The 19141-nt window shown below is 43.3% G+C and overlaps 1 protein-coding gene across 2 annotated transcripts in view; it reads right to left on the bottom strand.

Annotated features, from left to right (window-relative positions):
- Positions 1-16890: 16890 nt before the first annotated feature.
- RXFP1 (relaxin family peptide receptor 1) overlaps positions 16891-19141 on the bottom strand; it is a 567744-nt gene continuing 565493 nt past the window's right edge. For both annotated transcript variants that reach the window (XM_082253060.1, XM_082253061.1), the window contains one exon: positions 16891-17664. In XM_082253060.1, coding sequence (XP_082109186.1) covers positions 17369-17664 — 296 coding nt within the window. In that variant the 3' untranslated portion in view covers positions 16891-17368. The remainder of the gene's footprint in view (positions 17665-19141) is intronic.

Genomic DNA, 19141 nt, shown 5'->3' with positions numbered 1-19141 from the left:
TGATGAGAGCAAGACTAGGCATGCTCCGAAACGAAAGAACACATACGAAACAATTCAACACATGACATCACTTCTGGATTTGAATTCTGTCGTACGAGAATTTTCGTATGAAAGTAACCTCTTCACTTTCCATATGAGACTAGCCTGCAACAAAAAATATATGACCCAGCCAAGAGAGTGGTTTAAATAAGGCTACATGTACACGGGACGTTTTAAAAGTCCCTTGAACGCTGGAATTTTAAGGCCGTTTAAAACGTCCGTTGTGTCGCGTTTGCAGCTGCGTTTAGCGGGCGTTTGCGCTCAGAACCATTTCTAGAGGTCAAAAAATCATTCCCCTTTAAAATGGAAAAACACGAGCGCTAAATGCGGGTGCCCTGCTAACTGAAGACTGAGAACTGTGTGATGCATGCTGCAGCTATCTATTTTTATTTATTTAATTTTATTTTTTTAAAGATTCCTGCAGTTCTTAAAGCGGAGTTCCACCCTGGGAAAGTGTGTGTGTGTGTGTGTGTGTGTGTGTGTGTGTGTGTGTGTGTGTGTGTGTGTGTGTGTGTGTGTGTGTGTGTGTGTGTGTGTGTGTGTGTGTGTGTGTGTGTGTGTGTGTGTGTGTGTGTGTGTGTGTGTGTGTGTGTGTGTGTGTGTGTGTGTGTGTGTGTGTGTGTGTGTGTGTGTGTGTGTGTGTGTGTGTGTGTGTGTGTGTGTGTGTGTGTGTGTGTGTGTGTGTGTGTGTGTGTGTGTGTGTGTGTGTGTGTGTGTGTGTGTGTGTGTGTGTGTGTGTGTGTGTGTGTGTGTGTGTGTGTGGTTTTTTTTTTTTATATCCCGGGACAGTCAGGGCTAGTGCATTCCACAATGGCTAGCCTCTGATCTGTCCCGGGTTGCACTTACCTTTTTAGAAGAAATACTTACCTTGAAAATGTATTCTCCAGCGCTGCCATCTCAGGTGTGGGCAGCTTGAAGCCAGCCCGATCCTCTTCCGTCTTCTTCGGTCCCACGATGCACTGCACCGGCCCCGCCGTCACTTCCGGTGCCTTAGCGTCATCCCTGCACAGCTTCTGGGCATGCTCAGAAGCTGTTTTAGCAAGGTATGACGGCGCCTGCACTGGAACTGACGCCGGGGCCGGTGCAGGCGCATTGATTCCTGGGAGTGATGACGTTCAGCTCCCAGGAATCATTGCAAGCCAGGAAGTGACGAATCACCGTGGCCGCCGAGGGGAGGAAGTAAGGTAAGTATATTTTCTTCTAAACGAGGTAAGTAAAAAAAAAAAAAAAAAAAAATTGCGATTATCCAATTGTTTTTCAGGTGACCCGGAGTAAGAAGATGGAGGTAAGTATAATTTTAGGGTGGAACTCCGCTTTAAAGTTGTAAAAGTCAGAAGGATTTTTATCCTAATGCATTCTGTGCATGAAGGTAAAAAAAAAGCCTTCTGTGTGCAGCAGCCACACTGCTGGATGAGAGGGGTCTCAGCTAAACATTAATGTCTAAGACTGTCTCAGCCGTCCGGGGCTTCCCACTTCATTGGCTAAGACACAGCAGCGGTGCCATTGGCTCCCGCTGCTGTCAAGTCAGTTAGCCAGTCAGAAGATAGGGGGGGAGGCGGCGCGGCCCAAACTGCAGCTCTGTCTGAATGGACACAGGGAGCTGTGACTCAGTTCGGGTGCCCTCATAGCAAGCTGCTTGCTGTGGGGGCACTGGGAGGGAACGACCAGGAGCGCCGAAGAGCGACCCGAGAAAAGGAGGATCCGGGCCAAAACCAACTGCACAGAGGAGGTAAGTATAACATGTTTTGTTGTTTTATTTTTCCCCCCAATAAAAAAAAAAAAAAAAAAAAAAAAAAGAGACTTACAATCCCTTTAAGTACAAGGTCCGCTTTAACACCTATGTTTTTTTAGGATGTAAAGTCAGTAAATACAGTAAAACATTACAGCTTAATATTGCTATGATTGTTTTACAGGCGACCTTTTCATTGACCAAACTGCTTGAAGCAACATCAGCCTTATCATCTCAGGTGGAAGAGCTTGCAGCTAAATGCACAGAAAATGCCCGTTTCCTGAAGGCCTGGCGAAACCTTTTGAAAGAGGGTTATCAATCTTTGCAGCCTAACACTGCGGTTGTGGCAGAACTTCCAGTATCTGGCATGTGACATCCCATTTTTTTTTTTTCTCCTGACTGGTTACCAGGCATTTTAAATGCTAGCATGTATGGATGTTGGAGATGCCTTTTGGCCATACGCTTGTTGCGCTTTCACACCAAGAAATAACACTGATGCGCAAACTGAACTTGTTTTGAGTACATAATCCTAAAGGTGGAATTGATATGTAATAACACCATTTTGGGACGTATTATGCAGAATTATGGTTGTGTTTCAGAACCATCATTCCTTTTTTTTTTCTGTGTAAAAATATATTGCATTGTTTAGTATTTAACGCCAGTCTTGGGTAAAATGTGGATGTGTAAGTGTCGGTTCACACAAGGATGACACGACTGCGGGCGAGTTATGCAGTCGCCCCTGCACCGCGACTTCGGCGCAGCTTGCAACGACTTCACATAATGGAAGTCAATGCAATGGCACTTTTCCACTGCAAGTACCGGCTCGGCCCTGCTTGGCCCTGTTTGGTTTTCCACTGCATGGTACCGCATGGTACGGTGTTGGAACGGTTTGGTATGGTTTGCTTTTCCACTAAAGTAGTACTAAAGTAAGTGGGTGGGATAACAATGATTCTCTGACCAATCAGTGGCTAGTAGTGACAAACAGTCAAGGCTGCATGCAAAGGATTGTGGGATATGGTACCGGTACGGCCCTGTTGGAACCACAACTGAGGTGGTACTGTTTAAGCGAGCCGTACTGTTCGGTTCCATGTAGTGGAAAAACGCCACCGTACCGAACCGTTCCTACACCGTACCATGCGGTACCGGCAGTGGAAAAGCACAAAAGCGTGCCGAACTGTTCGGTTTCATGCAGTGGAAAAGCGCCACAAGTCGCTCCGATGTTGCCCCGAAGTAGTGCAGGAACCTTTTTCTAAGTTGGAGCGACTTGAGTCGCTCCTATTAGAACGGTTCCAATTGCACAGCACAGTCCGCTACTTGTCAGGCGACCAAGTCACCTGACAAGTCGGAACAGTGTGAACCGGCACTAAGTGTGCCAGGGTCAGAAACTCCCCTGGAGCTTTGTAAACAAAATATGCCTACCAATTTGCATCTGGAACATAATGTATTTTCTATTCTTGCTGTTACCCCTTCTTCATACTGGCTCTTGTGCTTTAACTTCTCCAACACAGTGTTTTTGTCTTTAGATTTGACAGAACGTGCACTTCTATCTATGTAAATTTATTTGCTAAACCATTTTCTAAATCCTTCATATTATCTAGAAACTTTGTTTATTGTTAAGATACATATTTATGTTTTTTTTTTTTTTTTTTTTTTTTTTTTTTTGTGTGTGGTTTTGTCCTAAAGCAAATGCCGGTGTTCCGTGAAAAAACCATACCCATGAAAACTCCATACCCTCCTCACTTCCGGTGCACCTACGTCATTGAACAGCTGAGGAGCTTACTAGTGCGCATGCTCGGAGGGTATGGAATTTTCACGGTAGCGTGTGTAACGTTACACCGCATCAGCTGTTGCGGCGGTTACATTAAAACAGCTCGGCTGCAATATGAATTATCTCCGCTCCTACCCGTCACTTCCCTGATCTCGGCTACTAAATGTAAAAGCGACGGCGGGTCTATGAAAATATAAATCGCGGAGCCGAGATCTCCGTGATTTAGATTTCATACACCCGCCGCCGCTTTTACATTTAGTAGCCAAGATCAGGGAAGTGACGGGTAGGAGCGGAGATAATTCATATTGCAGCCGAGCTGTTTTAATGTAACCGCCGCAACAGCTGATGCGGTGTAACGTTACACACACTACCGTGAACATTCCATACCCTCCGAGCATGCGCACTTGTAAGCTCATCAGCTGTTTAATGACGTATCCGGAGCTGTGACCATGCGAACTGATACGCTGCTCAGCTGTTCCATTACGTTTCTGACAGGAAGTGACGTGGGTATGGAATTTTCACGAGGTATGGTTTTCTAACGTTACACCGGTTCACATTAGTGCGATCACAGAGATCGCATGTAATTCGGAACGCACTGCTCCTAAATTACATGCGATCTCTGTGTGGTGCAAATTTCAGCCATACAGTTTGTATGGCTGAATTCGCACCGCAATCGCACTAAACACGCACATGACCCTTTTTTTTAATCTGCAGCAGAATCGGATCGCATGGTGGTTCACACTAGTGCGATCCAATTCTGTGTGAACTTGCAGATCGCACTGCAATATGCGATCTCAACTGGGGGTGTCGTTAACTTTTAATTAACACCCCCTGCGTATCGCGTATGGCAGTGTGAACTGCCAGGGATGCGATGCGGGAACACGCTGTATATTCGTAGCGTTCCCGCATCGCACAAATATGAACCCGGGACTTAACCATACCAAAATGACCATTTTATATCACAATTTCAAAAATTTTGGTTTCGCTTTACCCTCTCCTCAACCTGCTATTTTATTTTAATTTTTTTTTTTTTTTAAATAAAACCTTTGTTTTCCTTACATGTATTTATAATTTGACCCACTGGCATTATCACTGGGTCGCTGTGGCTCTCAATGCAATGCAGACAGCCTGTGGCTGGTGGGAGAGGTCAGAAGGGTTCTTTCTGATACCAGCACCAAACTGTGCTTCAGTACTTTCCACGAGCAATCAGCACTGAGACAACTTGTGGAAGTTGGGCTGCCCTAAGTTACTCACATGCTGGGCCTCCACCATTGAGAGAACTAAATCCAATGAATGAACACCATGGACCAAGGACAGTCAGGATCAAGAGTAAAGGCCCGTACACACGTACCGATCGTCGGCATACAAACGTCGGTGGACGAAGGATCTGCCGATTGTACGCGTGTTAGTATGGTGCCTCCGACAGATGTCTGCGCACAATCCGCGGACAAAAGTCTTTCGTGCAAACATGAAAATATTTGTATGCCGACACCAGAACGGACGATTGTTCGCCTGTCAGTACACAATTCGGCCGACAGACCGCAGATTTGCAAGACTGGGCATGCTCAGAAAATAGAAAACACAGGGAAAGTTAACCATTACATGACATCACTTCTGCAGTCGGCGGACAAAATTCTTGTGCTGTCCTTGTGCTGTCTTTGCACTTTTCAGCAGACACCGACATCCCGGGGAGAAAAGAGGAACATTTGTAAGCCGACCATCGGTACGTGTGTACGGGGCTTAAGGATCTAGATCAGGTTGGATTTCCTCCAAGCAGGGAGTGAGGCAGGTTCTAGCTCCCACGGGGAGGAGCTCAGTGTGCAGTAAAATCAGAAAAGGGAGAACCGGAGAGTAATCCGGCCACTTGAAAAGACTTAAAGGAAAACTGGGGATACATTTTATCATAAAACTGTATTACTCATCAATTTAATTACTGCTTTATGTCTATATATAGAAAATGAGGAGAGATTTGGTGGTTCTAAATATTGTCCTCTTTTAGAATTTGGTTTTGGATGGCTGCTGCTATAAAAATGAGGTGATCTAAAGTGACCTTGTGCCCAACGCCCCCTCCCTTTTTTTCCAATTAGTTATTTCTTGACCCTTTTATTATTATTGGAAGTTAGTGGCTGCTCTTAGCCATCTCTATTAGGCTTTCGGTAGATGGATAGCTTTTTTTTTTTTTTTTTTTTTTGCCCATGTGCAGCAGCAGTTGGATAGCTGGCTGCAAATGTTTGCAGCATTGTTTTAGATAAGGGTTTGATTTGACACCATTAGCGGGACCTTATAGGTGGGTATGGTTTATGAAGTCCATTGTCCTTCAACAAGGCCTAGAGCAATGTGTTGCTGCATCCTAACAATTTAGTGCCCAAGAAACCATTTACAGCATATCTTTCACTGCTCCTAATGCTTTAAATCAGGGGTGTCAAACTTCATTTCATTGCGGGCCACCTTAGCATTATGGTTGCCCTCAAAGGGCCGGTTGTACCTGTAAGACTATTTGTCCGGAACACCCCACTCCCCCTTACATCAGATGTCAAGAGCCACCCCACTATCAGAAGTCGAGTCCCCTGTCATCCCTTACATCACAGTGCACCCCCCCCCCCTTTGCAGCTGGTGGCAGAGCTGGGAAGTGGAACGTGCGGGGTCTGGAGGAGGGCTAAAGTTAGCTGCCAGGGTCTGCTAACTGCTGAGACCAGGGGAGGCGGAGACTAGCTGTGCTGGGGCTGCACAGAGAAGTGAAGGAGTTCTGTCCTCTATGCTGCCAATGGCTGAGACAAGGTGGAAAAAAAGACGTGGGAAATGGCCTGGCGGGCCAGATTCGGCCCCCTAGCCTTGTGTTTGACACCTGCTTTAAATTTAGTGCTTTTGAAGTGTTCGTCCCCAGCGGTTTAGCCATAGTCTTTACTTCCCGATAATTGTGCATCTGTGAGATATTTATTGGGTGGACCAGCACTGATTGAATTTCCACAGTGCTACCCATGCAGCAAAATCACTGTCTAGATTGAAAGACTGAACTGGCACTTCCTTAACCTTCCTAGCGGTATTCCCGAGTGTGGCTCGAGGTTAATTTTCAGTACCAAAAGCGGTAACCCTGAGCCACACTCCGGATTACCCCAGAATCGTACTCCTTACCTGCGATTCCCCCGCCATCCTCTTGCTTTGTGCTCGGCAGATGCCGGCACCTGCCTTCCAGTTCCCTTCCCTGCGAGCGTTGCGATGCAGGGGGGTGGAACCGGTGGCAAGTTAAAAAATGTAAGTACACTAAATTACACGATACAAAGTTGTGATCCTTACGGATTACACTGTATCATGCCATTTCACCACAGGATTGCATCTGGTGACTTTTCCAGTGCCTTGCCTGTGCTTTTCCAGTTCTTTGTGCCTGGAAAGTAGAAAACGACCATAGCTACCAAAAAACATTCTTTATGCACAAAAGCGCTTTTAGACGAACTGGAAAACAGCGACAGTGAAACTGAGTTTCTTGAAGAACTGATCGATAGTGGGAAAATTCGTTATCAGGTACGGAAAGTGACGACAGCGACAATTCTGATGTCTCTTTCTGGCACATAGCTTGTGGAATTTGGGAAGTATATCAAATGATTCTTCAGAATTTCCAACGGAGATATGTGCCAGAAAGAGACATTAGAATCGTCGCTGTCGTCACTTTCCGTACCTGATGTTTGAATTTTCCCACGACTCGCTATCGCTCAGTTCTTCAAGTAACTCTGTTTTGCTGTTGCTGTTTTCCAGTTTGTCTAAAAGCGCTTTTGCTCAAAAAGAACGCTTTTTGGATGTCATGGTCATTTTTCTACTTTTCAGGTACAAAGAACTGGAAAAGCCACCAGGTGAAATGGCTTGATACAGTGTAATTTGTTAGGATCACAACTTTGTATCATGTCATGTAGTGTGGATAATGGTGTAAGGAGTACGGTGCCTCCCTTAGGAATGTTGTATGGTGTAGAGCTGCCTTCAATTTAAGTGTAAAAAACTTAAATATAGAATGGAAGGTGTAGTGAAGTGCTGCTACTATACTATGAGCAAATTGGATCGCTAAAGATAAAGGAGCTCTACAAGCACTGTAGGTCCCAGAGGCCTGAGTGCTTCTGGTAAGTGGCCACTACTTACTGGGTGACGGATCAGACAGCTTGACGTGCCATCCCATTTGGATAAAGCTTTGAGAACCTGTTACTGTGTTGGTCTTCTGGAGAGGTCTCTGCCATCCTTCCTTAACGAGCGTTTTACGCTGTGTCACAAGAAAAGAAGGCCCTTGGAAATATCTGCATGCTTTTGTAGTGGTAAGGCATCTGCAGCGTACTTTCTGCTATAGCCTCCTCAATAGGGCTTAGCCTTAGAGTTTTGCACATCCACATCTTTGTGAGGCAATCTGTGCATTCACATTTCTCTGCCACTGCAGCTGCATGCAGGCCGACAATGCACCCTGAGCTGGCCGAGACATTTCCTATCATGCTGACAAACGCATGGGAGCCATTGCCACATGGGGTGCTTGGGGAGCATGAAAGCCGCCCTGTGGAGGACTCCATTGGATGTGGCTTGTCCTGGACAGGAGAAGATCGTTGGCGGGTCTTATGTTTCTTGGAGCATTTGCTTTCAGGGTTTCTGCTCCCACAATCATGCAAAACATCTTTCTTTGCAGTCCTTGAGCACTCTTTTAAAAAATGTCCCACGTTGCCCCCTCCTACCTTTGCTAGTCTTCGGTGCCACTAACAGGTGTGGCAAGCTCATATTTGCACAAAATATATAGAGCAAAATCATATATTACCTCTCACCAAAAACCTGTATGCTGTTACTTTAAGACTCATTTGCCTTCATCCACTTACTTCAGAAGCAGCAGCAGGTGAGCCCAAGCAACACTTCCCGAGGCAGACAGAAGGTGAGCCCAAGCAACACTTCCCGAGGCAGACAGTCAGAGTCAAATGGGCCATACACACTATACAATTGTCCCTAGATTTTCTTCCCCTCAAATTTACCAAGACCACATAATATGAGATCAAATCTAAACACTTTCACTTTGTATGCAATCAGGCAGGCCCTTGCACTACATAGTTGAAGGTAAATCTAAAGGAAATCCAACAACAAAAGTTGTACAGTGTGCATCCAGCTTAAGACAAAACCTGTCAGACTGTCAAACCCACAGGAGTACACAGCATAACACAGGAGCCAGGACAGCACAGCCAGAGGGAGACAGGATCTGAGACAAAACCAGTCAGACAGTCCCATCTCTTGGAACATACTGCAGCAGTGAGCAACAGCAACAAGTCCTTACCTGGCAAAACTGCAGAGAGAGAGGGAGAGAAATCCCTTCCCCTGCAGACCTCCATGAGTGTTTACGCCATTGTTTGGCGCCTGGCGGATACTATCCTGTGCTGCCTATCTCCCTGCTCGCTGTGGCATCATTCACAGCCGCTCTCAGCCGTGAGAGCAGTGCGGTGCACTACATATACAAGACAGAAAAGAAAAAAAAACTCAAGGGAGAGGTAATGATGACATTGCAGTGCTTTTATAATACCACACCTGTACAATATCAATGCTCTTTAAAGCGGAGTTCCACCCAAAAGTGGAACTTCCGCTTTAGGTGGTCCTACCCCCCTGACATGCCACATTTGGCATGTCTTTTTTTGGGGGGGGGGGGAGCTCTCCTTTCCCCCTCCCTGCAATCTTCTGGGACATGTCAGAGGTCCCAGAAGATTGCCGGCCAATCACGGCGCGCAGCGCGACTCGCGCATGCGCAGTGGGTACCTGGCTGTGAAGCCGCAAACTGTCACAGCCGGGTGCCCACAGCAGTTATGCCGAGGGAGAGGATCGAGGCTTCGGGCGGCCGCATCGCTGGACCGTTGGACAGGTGAGTCAAATGGCTGGAACTCCGCTTTAAGCATCATTTTGCCCGCAGCCCGGCACACAGGGCACCCAGTTTTTAGAAAGATTTACTTTCAGCATTCTGGGTCTCCCAGCACCATGAGAGGCTGAACATGGAGGGGTAGGTTCGGCAGGGGGGGGGGGATATCCTTGCAGAAAAGCACTTACCAACCGCAATCCACAGGTGGCCTGGAGCATGACCAAAAAAGAACACTTCAGCTGGGGGAGGGGCTGTCTTTTATTTAGCTAGGAAGAGTTGGTCCTGTGGGCTCCAGAGGAGGTGTTAACCCGTTGTGTGCTGACCTGAGGTGGGCCAGGAAAGAGGGCTCATTGAAAAAGGGAATGATAAACATAGTGTTCTGAGACACTATTTAGAAAAACACCTGAAATCCACAGAGGGCCTACAAGTCTGGGTCATTGAGGCCATCCCCGGTAGCCTCTCTGCTGCAGAATGTTTTAAATGTTTATGTCAACAGGAGACTTATTGGATATACTCTTTAAATACCCTCACGCCAGGAGGGCTAAATGAAGAACTTGAGGTGCACTCCTTGCTGTAATCTTTAATAACTTTTTGTTTCTTTAATAACATTGTTCCAGCTCTCCCTTTTTTTTTTTTTTTTATATATGTAGCACTACTCCCTGGGAGCTGTTGTATGTGGGTTCCCCTGGGTTACCATTCGCAACAGTAGAACATTCTAACATATTTCCAAGTGTGTTTACCTTAGACAAGGACCAGTCCAGTTTCTTTGGTTTTATTAGGAACTTGGATAGGAGAAGGAATGAGTGGGATACTCCAACTGAACAAAACTATGCACAATAGGCTGGGACGACTTGAATAAATGCTGATTAACGCTGAGTAATGCTGAGTAACACTGAAATTGAACTAATCACGACTAAGCCACTGTTTCACTTTGCCCTTGGCTGTGAAAGGTTTTGCTTAAGCTTCCTGAGGTAAACTCTATCCTGAGGCAAGCTGTACTCTGAGGTAGACTGTACTGCTGAACACTTCAGGGCCCTTACTGGCACCCCTTTTGTCCCTAATCTTCAGGGTTCACTACATGGCACCCCCTTTACTGTAACACTCTGAGTGAACTGGCTCCTTGATCCCCTGACTTCTCTGGAGCGGTCCCCTCTCTTAGGCAGATCCCTTGGTACTCGCGATACTGTTTTTCCCAAAGTCCTCCACCAAGCAGCTCCACTGGTCAGCACACTGGATCCTCTGCAGCCCAGCTCCACTCCTGGTCCCTAGGCTGACTGCCTGGCCCACCTTCCTCACTCTGCAGGAGGAGAGACAGCCTTCCACCTCCTCTTGGGACTTTGCTCTTACCGAAAGACACCCTGTCACATGCTCCCCTCCTATTTATGTGCAATCCCAGGATGCATTGCAGGAATGCCCTCCCACTGGAACTCACATAAAACAGAGTGTGCCACTGGCTAGGTTTCCTCCACTGTCCAATGAGCTCCCTCATTGGCTGCAGTGGGGACACTCCCTCAGACCCAGTGAATCACACTTGGAAACATATGACAGGCTAAACTAACAGATCTGGCTCTCCTGATAAGCAGGACAGAGCTGCCAAATGTGTTTTCCTAGCACCTACCAAGGAGGGTGCTACATGTATAATTGTATAAACATTTCTATTAAGACTTTAAATATCTTACAAGTGTATTTCTCTACAGTGGACCCTTACAGTCGCTTACACATAATTAATTTTTCAGATATCGTATTGTCTTCGTGTGGTTGGGGTGGTGGTTGGCTTCAACTATATATTAAGTAATCACAGCCATAGTATTCTATGTGTTTACTGATATTAGTACCAGTTTTTATAATGATTTCAGATGTGATTTGAATATATTATCTTGTATGTTGTCCCTTTACATATATGTTGTTCTTTGTTGCCTTGTCTTGTATGCACTTTTTTTCAATTATATACTTCCCGATATGCATTCCCATTAATATTGTACATTATTGTTTGTTTTTATTCTCTATATGTTAATTTTTTTATGTATGCCCAGTGCATTGTATTTGTTTTATCCAGTTTCATTGAGTTCTTTATTTGTTATGATGTATTATGGACTTTTTCGCCGGTCTGCTGGCCGCTGTAGTCCCACGGGAGCAGCACCTGTCATCATACTTGTACCTAAACTGCTCTACTCCAAGGAGCAGTAAGCCAGTAGAAGGAGCCGCCAGCTCTGAGCGCGTAGCCTGCCCTTGCTTTCCAGTGTGTGCATCTAGTGTTCTGGACTTCCGCCCCGCACCGGTGAGGTCACATCCGCTTCTACGCTCCACGCTGGTTAGCGTGGAGGTACATCATAGGACATCCAGCTATTCACCTCCTGTGGCTTTTTGGGTGGGTAAAGCCCACAGGACCAGCACAGATCAAACATATTATGATGGGCCTAGATTGCTTTGCGCTCCTGTAAGTGTTTTTAATTCTGTTCAATAAATGTTACCTTTTAATACTACACTTAGTGGCGCACCCCCCTTGCTTTCCACAAGTGCGTAAACTACAGCCTGCTGAGACTAAAAGATGTGTATGTAGGTCTGCCATGCAAAACAAAGACCTGTGAAAAAAAGCAACCAGTATTTACTCATGTGAGTCAACTGTAAGAATTTCACATAAACTTTCCTTAGAAATAATTATGTAAAGGTACCACTGTGATTAGAAGCAGGAACACTCGGGTTTGTGCACATACCTTTCAATGTCTTTTCAAGTGATTTGGGGACCCCCAAAACCTTGGGCACTGTAATATGCAAATACTGACTGTGATGCTAGCCTACCTCTTCCCATGCCTGACTACTGAATACTGAGCTCACCCATCACATGTATGGACTATTATTAGTTTGGTTAGGCCAGCTAATGCTACTTCCCAAAGTTTCTATTTGTATATCAGACAGCCTAAGGTTTTGGGGGTCCCAGGACACTTTAAATATAAATTGAAAATATACAAAGAAGCATGATTTATGTAGCAGCTTCAGAAATGTTTGTTTTTGTAAAGAAACGTTTGCTTGAGGCCCCGTTCACATACAAGCGACGCTACTCTACCTCGGAGGTCGCGGTGCGAGCAGCGCGATGCCACCTCGGAGCGGCCGCCACGGACTTCATAACATTGAAGTCTATGGCGGTCGCCTCCAGGTCGCCCCAAAGAAGTTCCGGACCCTTTTTCTAAGTCGGAGCGACTTGTGTAGCTCCTATTAGAACGGGTCCGCAGCTTCCCTATGGGAGGCGACCTGTGAGGCGACCAGGTCGCCTCACAGGTCGCCTTAGAGTGAACGGGGACTTAGTGACATGGTGTAGTTTATTGTTAACAAGAACCTTTCCTTGATTATGTTAATCCAATACCCATTTGCAAGCTATCACTCCCATGGTGGGTTTTGGCAGTTCAAAGACCTAAACCACTGCTACTAAATTAATCTGAGGTCTGCATTTTATTTATTATTTAATAATAAATTCACTTAAAACCTGTGTTTACAATACCATTTTTCATTTTCATTTGTTTTAAATTAACCCTGAGAGACCCTGTCCTAAGCAGTGGTGTCCCTTGGTAAAATTTAGTTTGCTAGTCTGTAGCTTAGCCTGTCAGCCAAAGCTCTAAATACCAGTACTGTTTTCCTCAGGTCTACCCTCAGCTTGGCCTTAATGTCTACTTTTGAGGAATAATAAAAATGCAAAATTAAGTGCCACACTACTGCTAAAAGTTTTAGATACAACTTTATTTCAAAAAAGTTAAAGCGACAACCCTAAATGCATTCAACGTGTTTCTAGAGTTTAAAAAAGCCTTCTTTTATCAGGGCTTTATTGAGAACAATGTGAAAGGACTATAAGTATCCTGGATTTATAATGTTATTTCTTTCAGTGTAATTACAAGCACTAGTCTTGTCAGCAGCTGGTGTTGCAGCCTGGTGGCTGTTGAGTAGTGTCCATGACAAAAAAGCAAGAATATGCAATAGTGCTAGGTTATGAATATTTATGTCTCCCAGGCCAACCACTAGGAGGTTAAAAAATTATCTTTGCCTTCCAGGCCTGAGTGACTGCTCTCTTACCTTCCAGGTTGGCTACCTGGGAAGAATGTGTACTGTGCTAAAGAGAAGCCCAAAGCTTTGGGCATGAAACTTTCTACTGTTGTGCTGCATGTTGTATTCAGAAGAGGTACAGGAAGGTTTTTTTGGTCTGGAGCACCAGGGGTAAGGACTTTACTGCTGATGTGCTCCCTTGGGAGCTATTGCCAATGGGAAGTTCAGGTGGCATATCCAAGTGCTAACAGTGCTACACCGTGATTATTCCAAAACCCTTTTCCATTCTTACTTCAAGTAGAGGTGTCTGCATTTGTTAATATTTTCGGGTATCATGTGCCTTAAATCTTTCTCCCAGAGTTTATTCAGTTCAATAAACACTGTGTAACTCGTTCACCAGTTGAGGACACAGGATGTGCTACACACGTCCAAAAAAAATCATCAATTGCAAGACAATTTAACAGAAAGCCTTGTTTTTCTTTAAAAACCAACATATGTAATAATATTGTTATCCTAAGTAATGAAAAAGTTAATGCCAAATAAACAGGCTCATAGCAGAAATGTAAAAGCTGCTTTAGTCTATAGGGAGGGTGCAGATTTGAGAGGTGAAGTGGTTAAAGTGACTGTTGCCCAATTATTAGTACCCCGGTAAAAACCAAGGTTCCTATCCTGAGGTTTTGAAGCCCTTTACACATCTGGGGGTATAGCCAAAGGGGGGGGGGGGAGGGATGGGGACAAATCCTAGCAGAACGAGGAAAATTGGGATTTTAATGTGCCCAAAATATTGAAGAAAAATGGGTCTATAAAATATATGAATTTTATTGAAACAAAATATTAAAACCAGACATTGAAGTGCAACATATCTATGGTGTATCCACATAGCGTAACACATCCTGCAGTGTGGTGGATCAATTTTTTGGGCACATTAAAATCCCCATTTTCTTTGTCTGCTTGGATTTGTCCCCATCCCTTCCCCCCCCCCACGCCTTTTTGGGGGGTCTCCCCTTTTCCCACTACCTCCCCTTCCCTATCAGACTTGGTCCATTTATAGATTTGTAACGATAGGACAATATTAAAGCTTTAGACCCAAAAAGGAACTAATCAAAAGAAGGAGGCTTGAAGCTTGCCATTACTGATATTATCTTATGAAAAAGCTAGTTGCCTCCGAATTTCCTCCATGATATGTTTACTTGAATTAAAAAAATGTCCAGAAGCATTTTAGTGCTCTATGGGGTTGATGTAACTAAAGAAGGAGAGTGTGAAATTTGGTGCCGCTCTGCACAGAAATCAATCAGCTTTCAGTTTTTTTTTTTTTTTTTTTTTTCAAAGCTTAGTTAAATAAATTGAAATTAATAGCTGATTGGCTACCATGCACAGCTGCACAAGATTTTGCACTCTACAGTTTTAGTAAATCAACCCCTTTTATCTACTTAATAGATATAGGGGGTCTTGATTATTATCTGTTCTTTTTCTCCATTTGTCCTTCTGATGTGTTTTGCATTTATAACATTCGTCATAGCCAATATTATTTTGCCTATGGCCATGTAAAGGGCTTTTTTCATACTAAGACAGGCCCCATTATACCCCCTTGAAAAATACAACATGGTATACTAACACATTTCAAGATTGGAATGACACCCTGACTGAACTAATAACACTCTGTAAGACTTTTTTTTCAACATAATTTTCAAGGGGACATGCAAGGTGACAAAACTATAAATAGTCTAAGAGCAGATCGTTACCAGTGAGACTCACAAGGTATTCGTTTCATTGACAGTAAAATCCCTGGGGCTCAACAATGGAAACAAAAGTTGCCTGGAGCCCATGAAATATAAAGGCTCTGTGTCTCATTTGCTGATATATTACAGAAAATTCTTAGAAAATGAAGCAGTCTTCTTTTCACATATAAACTTAACAGTACGGTAAATATTTTAATTATTTTCTGAATTTAGACCATTTCATATAACATGGCTTACATTTAAATATAGTGATCAAAATAAATAAAAGTAAAAAACTATCAGTAGCATTAGAAAATAGCCATTATGGGACCTATTGCTTTATATTGTAAATAAATAACTGAAGAAAGAATACATAATTTAGGATGATTTCTTCCTGGATTCCAATACTCACAACTTAAAGTATTTTTTTTAGCATATATACTGAGATCTGAGGAAAAACTGAATTTTCCACAAAGCTGAGTCTTGCACTCAGCTAGATTTAGTCTGTTTCCCAGTTGACAATGCTTGATGTTTGCAATTAGCTCTGGTAGGGAGAGTTTTAGTGCTACTTGAGTGATCGTTGGCTGGCTGATTCATAGATCGGCTGTATTTATTTTTAAACTACACTTGTGAGATATTTTCTCAAAAACTCACAGTTCTACTTCTACCCAACGGCATTCGTTTTTACAAACCCAAATGATGATATCACACTTACCCTGTGGTCTCTCCCTACATAGAGTTTGCATGTTCTCCCTGCGTTTGCTTGGCATTCTTCTGGGCACTCTGGTTTCCTCCCACATTTCCCAGACATCCTGGTAGGTAATTGGACATAGTACGTGTATATATGAATGCGAAGTAGGCACCTTTAGATTGCATGTAAGCTCCTGGAGGGCAGGGACTGATATTATTGTTCAATATATAAAGTATGTAAAGTGCTGTGTAAATTGATGGCACTATGTAAAAAAATGTAATAATATACAAGATAATCAAATATTTGGGACATCTGGCTTTAAAGGGGAAAAAAAGCAAATAAAAAAAAAAATAATATTGTGTTTACAAGTGCTACACAAGCCATATTATATCTGAATGTTATTAAAAAGTACCCTTTTTTCCCCAAACTGCGGGGCTGTAAATTTTCTGTAAAATTGAAAGCAATTTGGCAACCCGGAGGCCTTCTGTACACAGTTGGTATACTGAACACCCCCAGAAATTAAATTTCCTGCTTGTGTGATTGGCTCACTGACTTTCTCAGAAGTCTGCGTAAATATACATTACAAGTCAGATTTTAGGCATCCCCTGCAACAAAAAAATTTCATTTTTGGTGAGATACTTCTAAAGGATTGCAGACTCAGCATTTTCCTCATTAGAAGGCTGCAAGTGCACTAGCTGAATAATAATGAAAAAATCGCTCCCATTCAGATTCACTCTACAGACAACAAACAGCTTTTCTTCATTGCAGAAACAGATGGGGCTCTGCAAAAAAAGTTTGTTAAATCCCTACAAAATTTGCGCAGATCATTAAAATAGCTCAGTCATCAGCAGTCTGGTGCTGCGATAGCAGTGTTAAAAAAATTATGGCTTGCAATCCTGACAGCAGTTTGTTTATATGGGTGAAGTGTTCCTGCGCTGATAGGTCACAATCATCCATCTTACTGGAAACCCCCTTGAAAAACAAATTTACCTGGATTAAACTACAGTGTAAAAGTTGTTGCTTCAAAATGTATATTAATAAAGCGGTCCCTGCCAAATGTCACTTTGTTTCAAGTCTGTGTAACTGGCAAACATATGTACCACGTTATCATTTCTTGGTTTTTGTAAGATTTCATTTGGTTAATGTGCATGCCCTAGATAATCTGCTCCTGGTATTCAGAGACAAGATATAGAGAATCATCATGCTGTCATGGAACATGTAAGCCCTTGTATGCAGGTATTATGGTAAGAAAAACAGTGATTTACATTGTGCAGTATTGGAAGGCTTGATGCTGTGTATTCATTCCTGTGATTCAACTTGACAGGGCTTTAACCATGGAGCAATGGTAACCATTTTCATACATAAAATGTCTTAACATTTCTCTCAGTAATATGTTTTCTCTCAGAATAGTCCAAACAGCTGCCTGCCCCACCCAATGGATGGGGATCTTTATCAGATTAATGGTCTGATCAGCTACTATCCGTGACCTGAACAATCTTTGCCTTTGGATGGTTACAATAAAATCAAGTCTTTGCTGCTATGCGTAACTCAGTCTTGAAGCATGTGTAGTGACTGACACCTCAGAGTCCGTGTATAATCCTGGTCTCATTACCTCCGGGGAAATGTCTTGTAGTGGCAACATTTCCACCCAGAAAAATGACGGCGTGTAAGCCTTTTGTCTGCTTTTGTTGCCGATAGAATGTTGTTGTTTGTAGTTGTTCCAGATCTGACAGATCATTTCTTTAAATGGCCTGGTTGTGATAGTATACAGAATAGGGTTGAGAGCGCTGTTAATTGGCAGTATGAAGATCACAACCCAAGAACTAATGGAACCTGAAACACACAACATAGGAAATATTTGAGCAAAAAGTCAAAGACTGTAACTCAAAACTTTTCAAAACAATTTCTTACATCAGCGCACAAGCAAGGTTTTAAGGAGCTGGAATTACAACAATAACCCAGGATGTACCAACATAAACCAGCTCTAAGAGTGTATAAAATGTCACATTTACTAAAATTCTCAGAATCCTTAGGGTTGTCACTAGATGTGTTCACTCTTCACGTGTATGGGTCAAAATAAATCCTAAACACGTCTAATCACATCAGTGTGTTAAAAATGTACTTTAAAGAATTACCAGGTTCATCAGAATTGTCAAATTATATTTTCAGTTTAATTACAAATCTGCCATTAGCAGTTGACGCTTTCGGGTTGTAACATGGAGATGTCCTATCTACCTTAGGCCCCCTCATACACTACAATCAAACCTAAGTGTTACTGCTGTTCAGGTTACTCAGTTATCTAAAGATGGTTCTTGTCTGGATATGGTATGTTCATTTGAGTCAGCCTTGAAGACCTGCAGAACTAGATTCCACCATTGCAGAGTTATAAATCAGGGCCTCTGTATAGTTTTTACACATGCATTTTTGTAGTGTGGGTCTCTGAAAAATCCTGCTGCTGCAGTCCCGCAGTAAAAAAAAAAGTACATTTTCCATAGGAATTAATAGTAACACATGTAAAACACAAGTAAAAATGTACATACAGTACATGGGTTTTACCATAAATAGAGCTTTACAGAGAAGTTCTCTACCAATTTTAAAATGTGCTAAAAACAGGACTGAACAATGCTTCAATATTATTACATAAAATAGACATATGCAGATGAAGCCTTCCTATTTAGACTTTTTGAAAAAAAAATGGAACACTGGACAAGCTTTTTGGGAACACATGCAGTAGAAAATAATGTAGCAATTGCAGTCAAATCAGCTCTCCTGCAGCAGCGGGTTTTCCAGCAATGGCCTCTCCCACCCATTGATTGCAACTTTCCATGTGCCTGCTGGGGTCTGACTTTGAATCTAAAGGTACTTCTACAGCACACAATAAAGCTGATAGAAAATACCCAGAGAGTATTAACTTTCATCAATTTGTCAGCACCTGAAATTTTGTTCTGTCCAAAATGGAACACCTGTTATGTGTTCTATGCTCCCTTTTACTGTGTGTTGCCCATTGTAATCCTCATGTGTCCCCGGTTGCACCAATTTTAAAGTGGTTCTAAAGTAAAAACTTGTTTTTTACCTTAATACATTCTCTGTATTAAGGTAAAAAACACCCCATTGCCTGTTCTACCCCCCTCCCCCCTTTTCTAAACACATATCTGTCTCCTCTCACCATTCCAGTCCTGTCTTGGCCACAGCACTCCTCTCACTTCCTGGTCTCGTAGGAGACACTTGGAACAGTTACAGCCATAGACTGCAGCTGCTGCTCAATCAAACTCCTGTGAGGAGGGAGCGGTGGGTGGCTTGTTGGTTCTGC

This window comes from Pelophylax lessonae (genome assembly GCF_965119305.1).
Source record: "Pelophylax lessonae genome assembly, chromosome: 1".
In the NCBI taxonomy this organism is placed as follows: Eukaryota; Metazoa; Chordata; class Amphibia; order Anura; family Ranidae; genus Pelophylax; species Pelophylax lessonae.
This window is presented reverse-complemented; position numbering and strand designations above follow the sequence as displayed.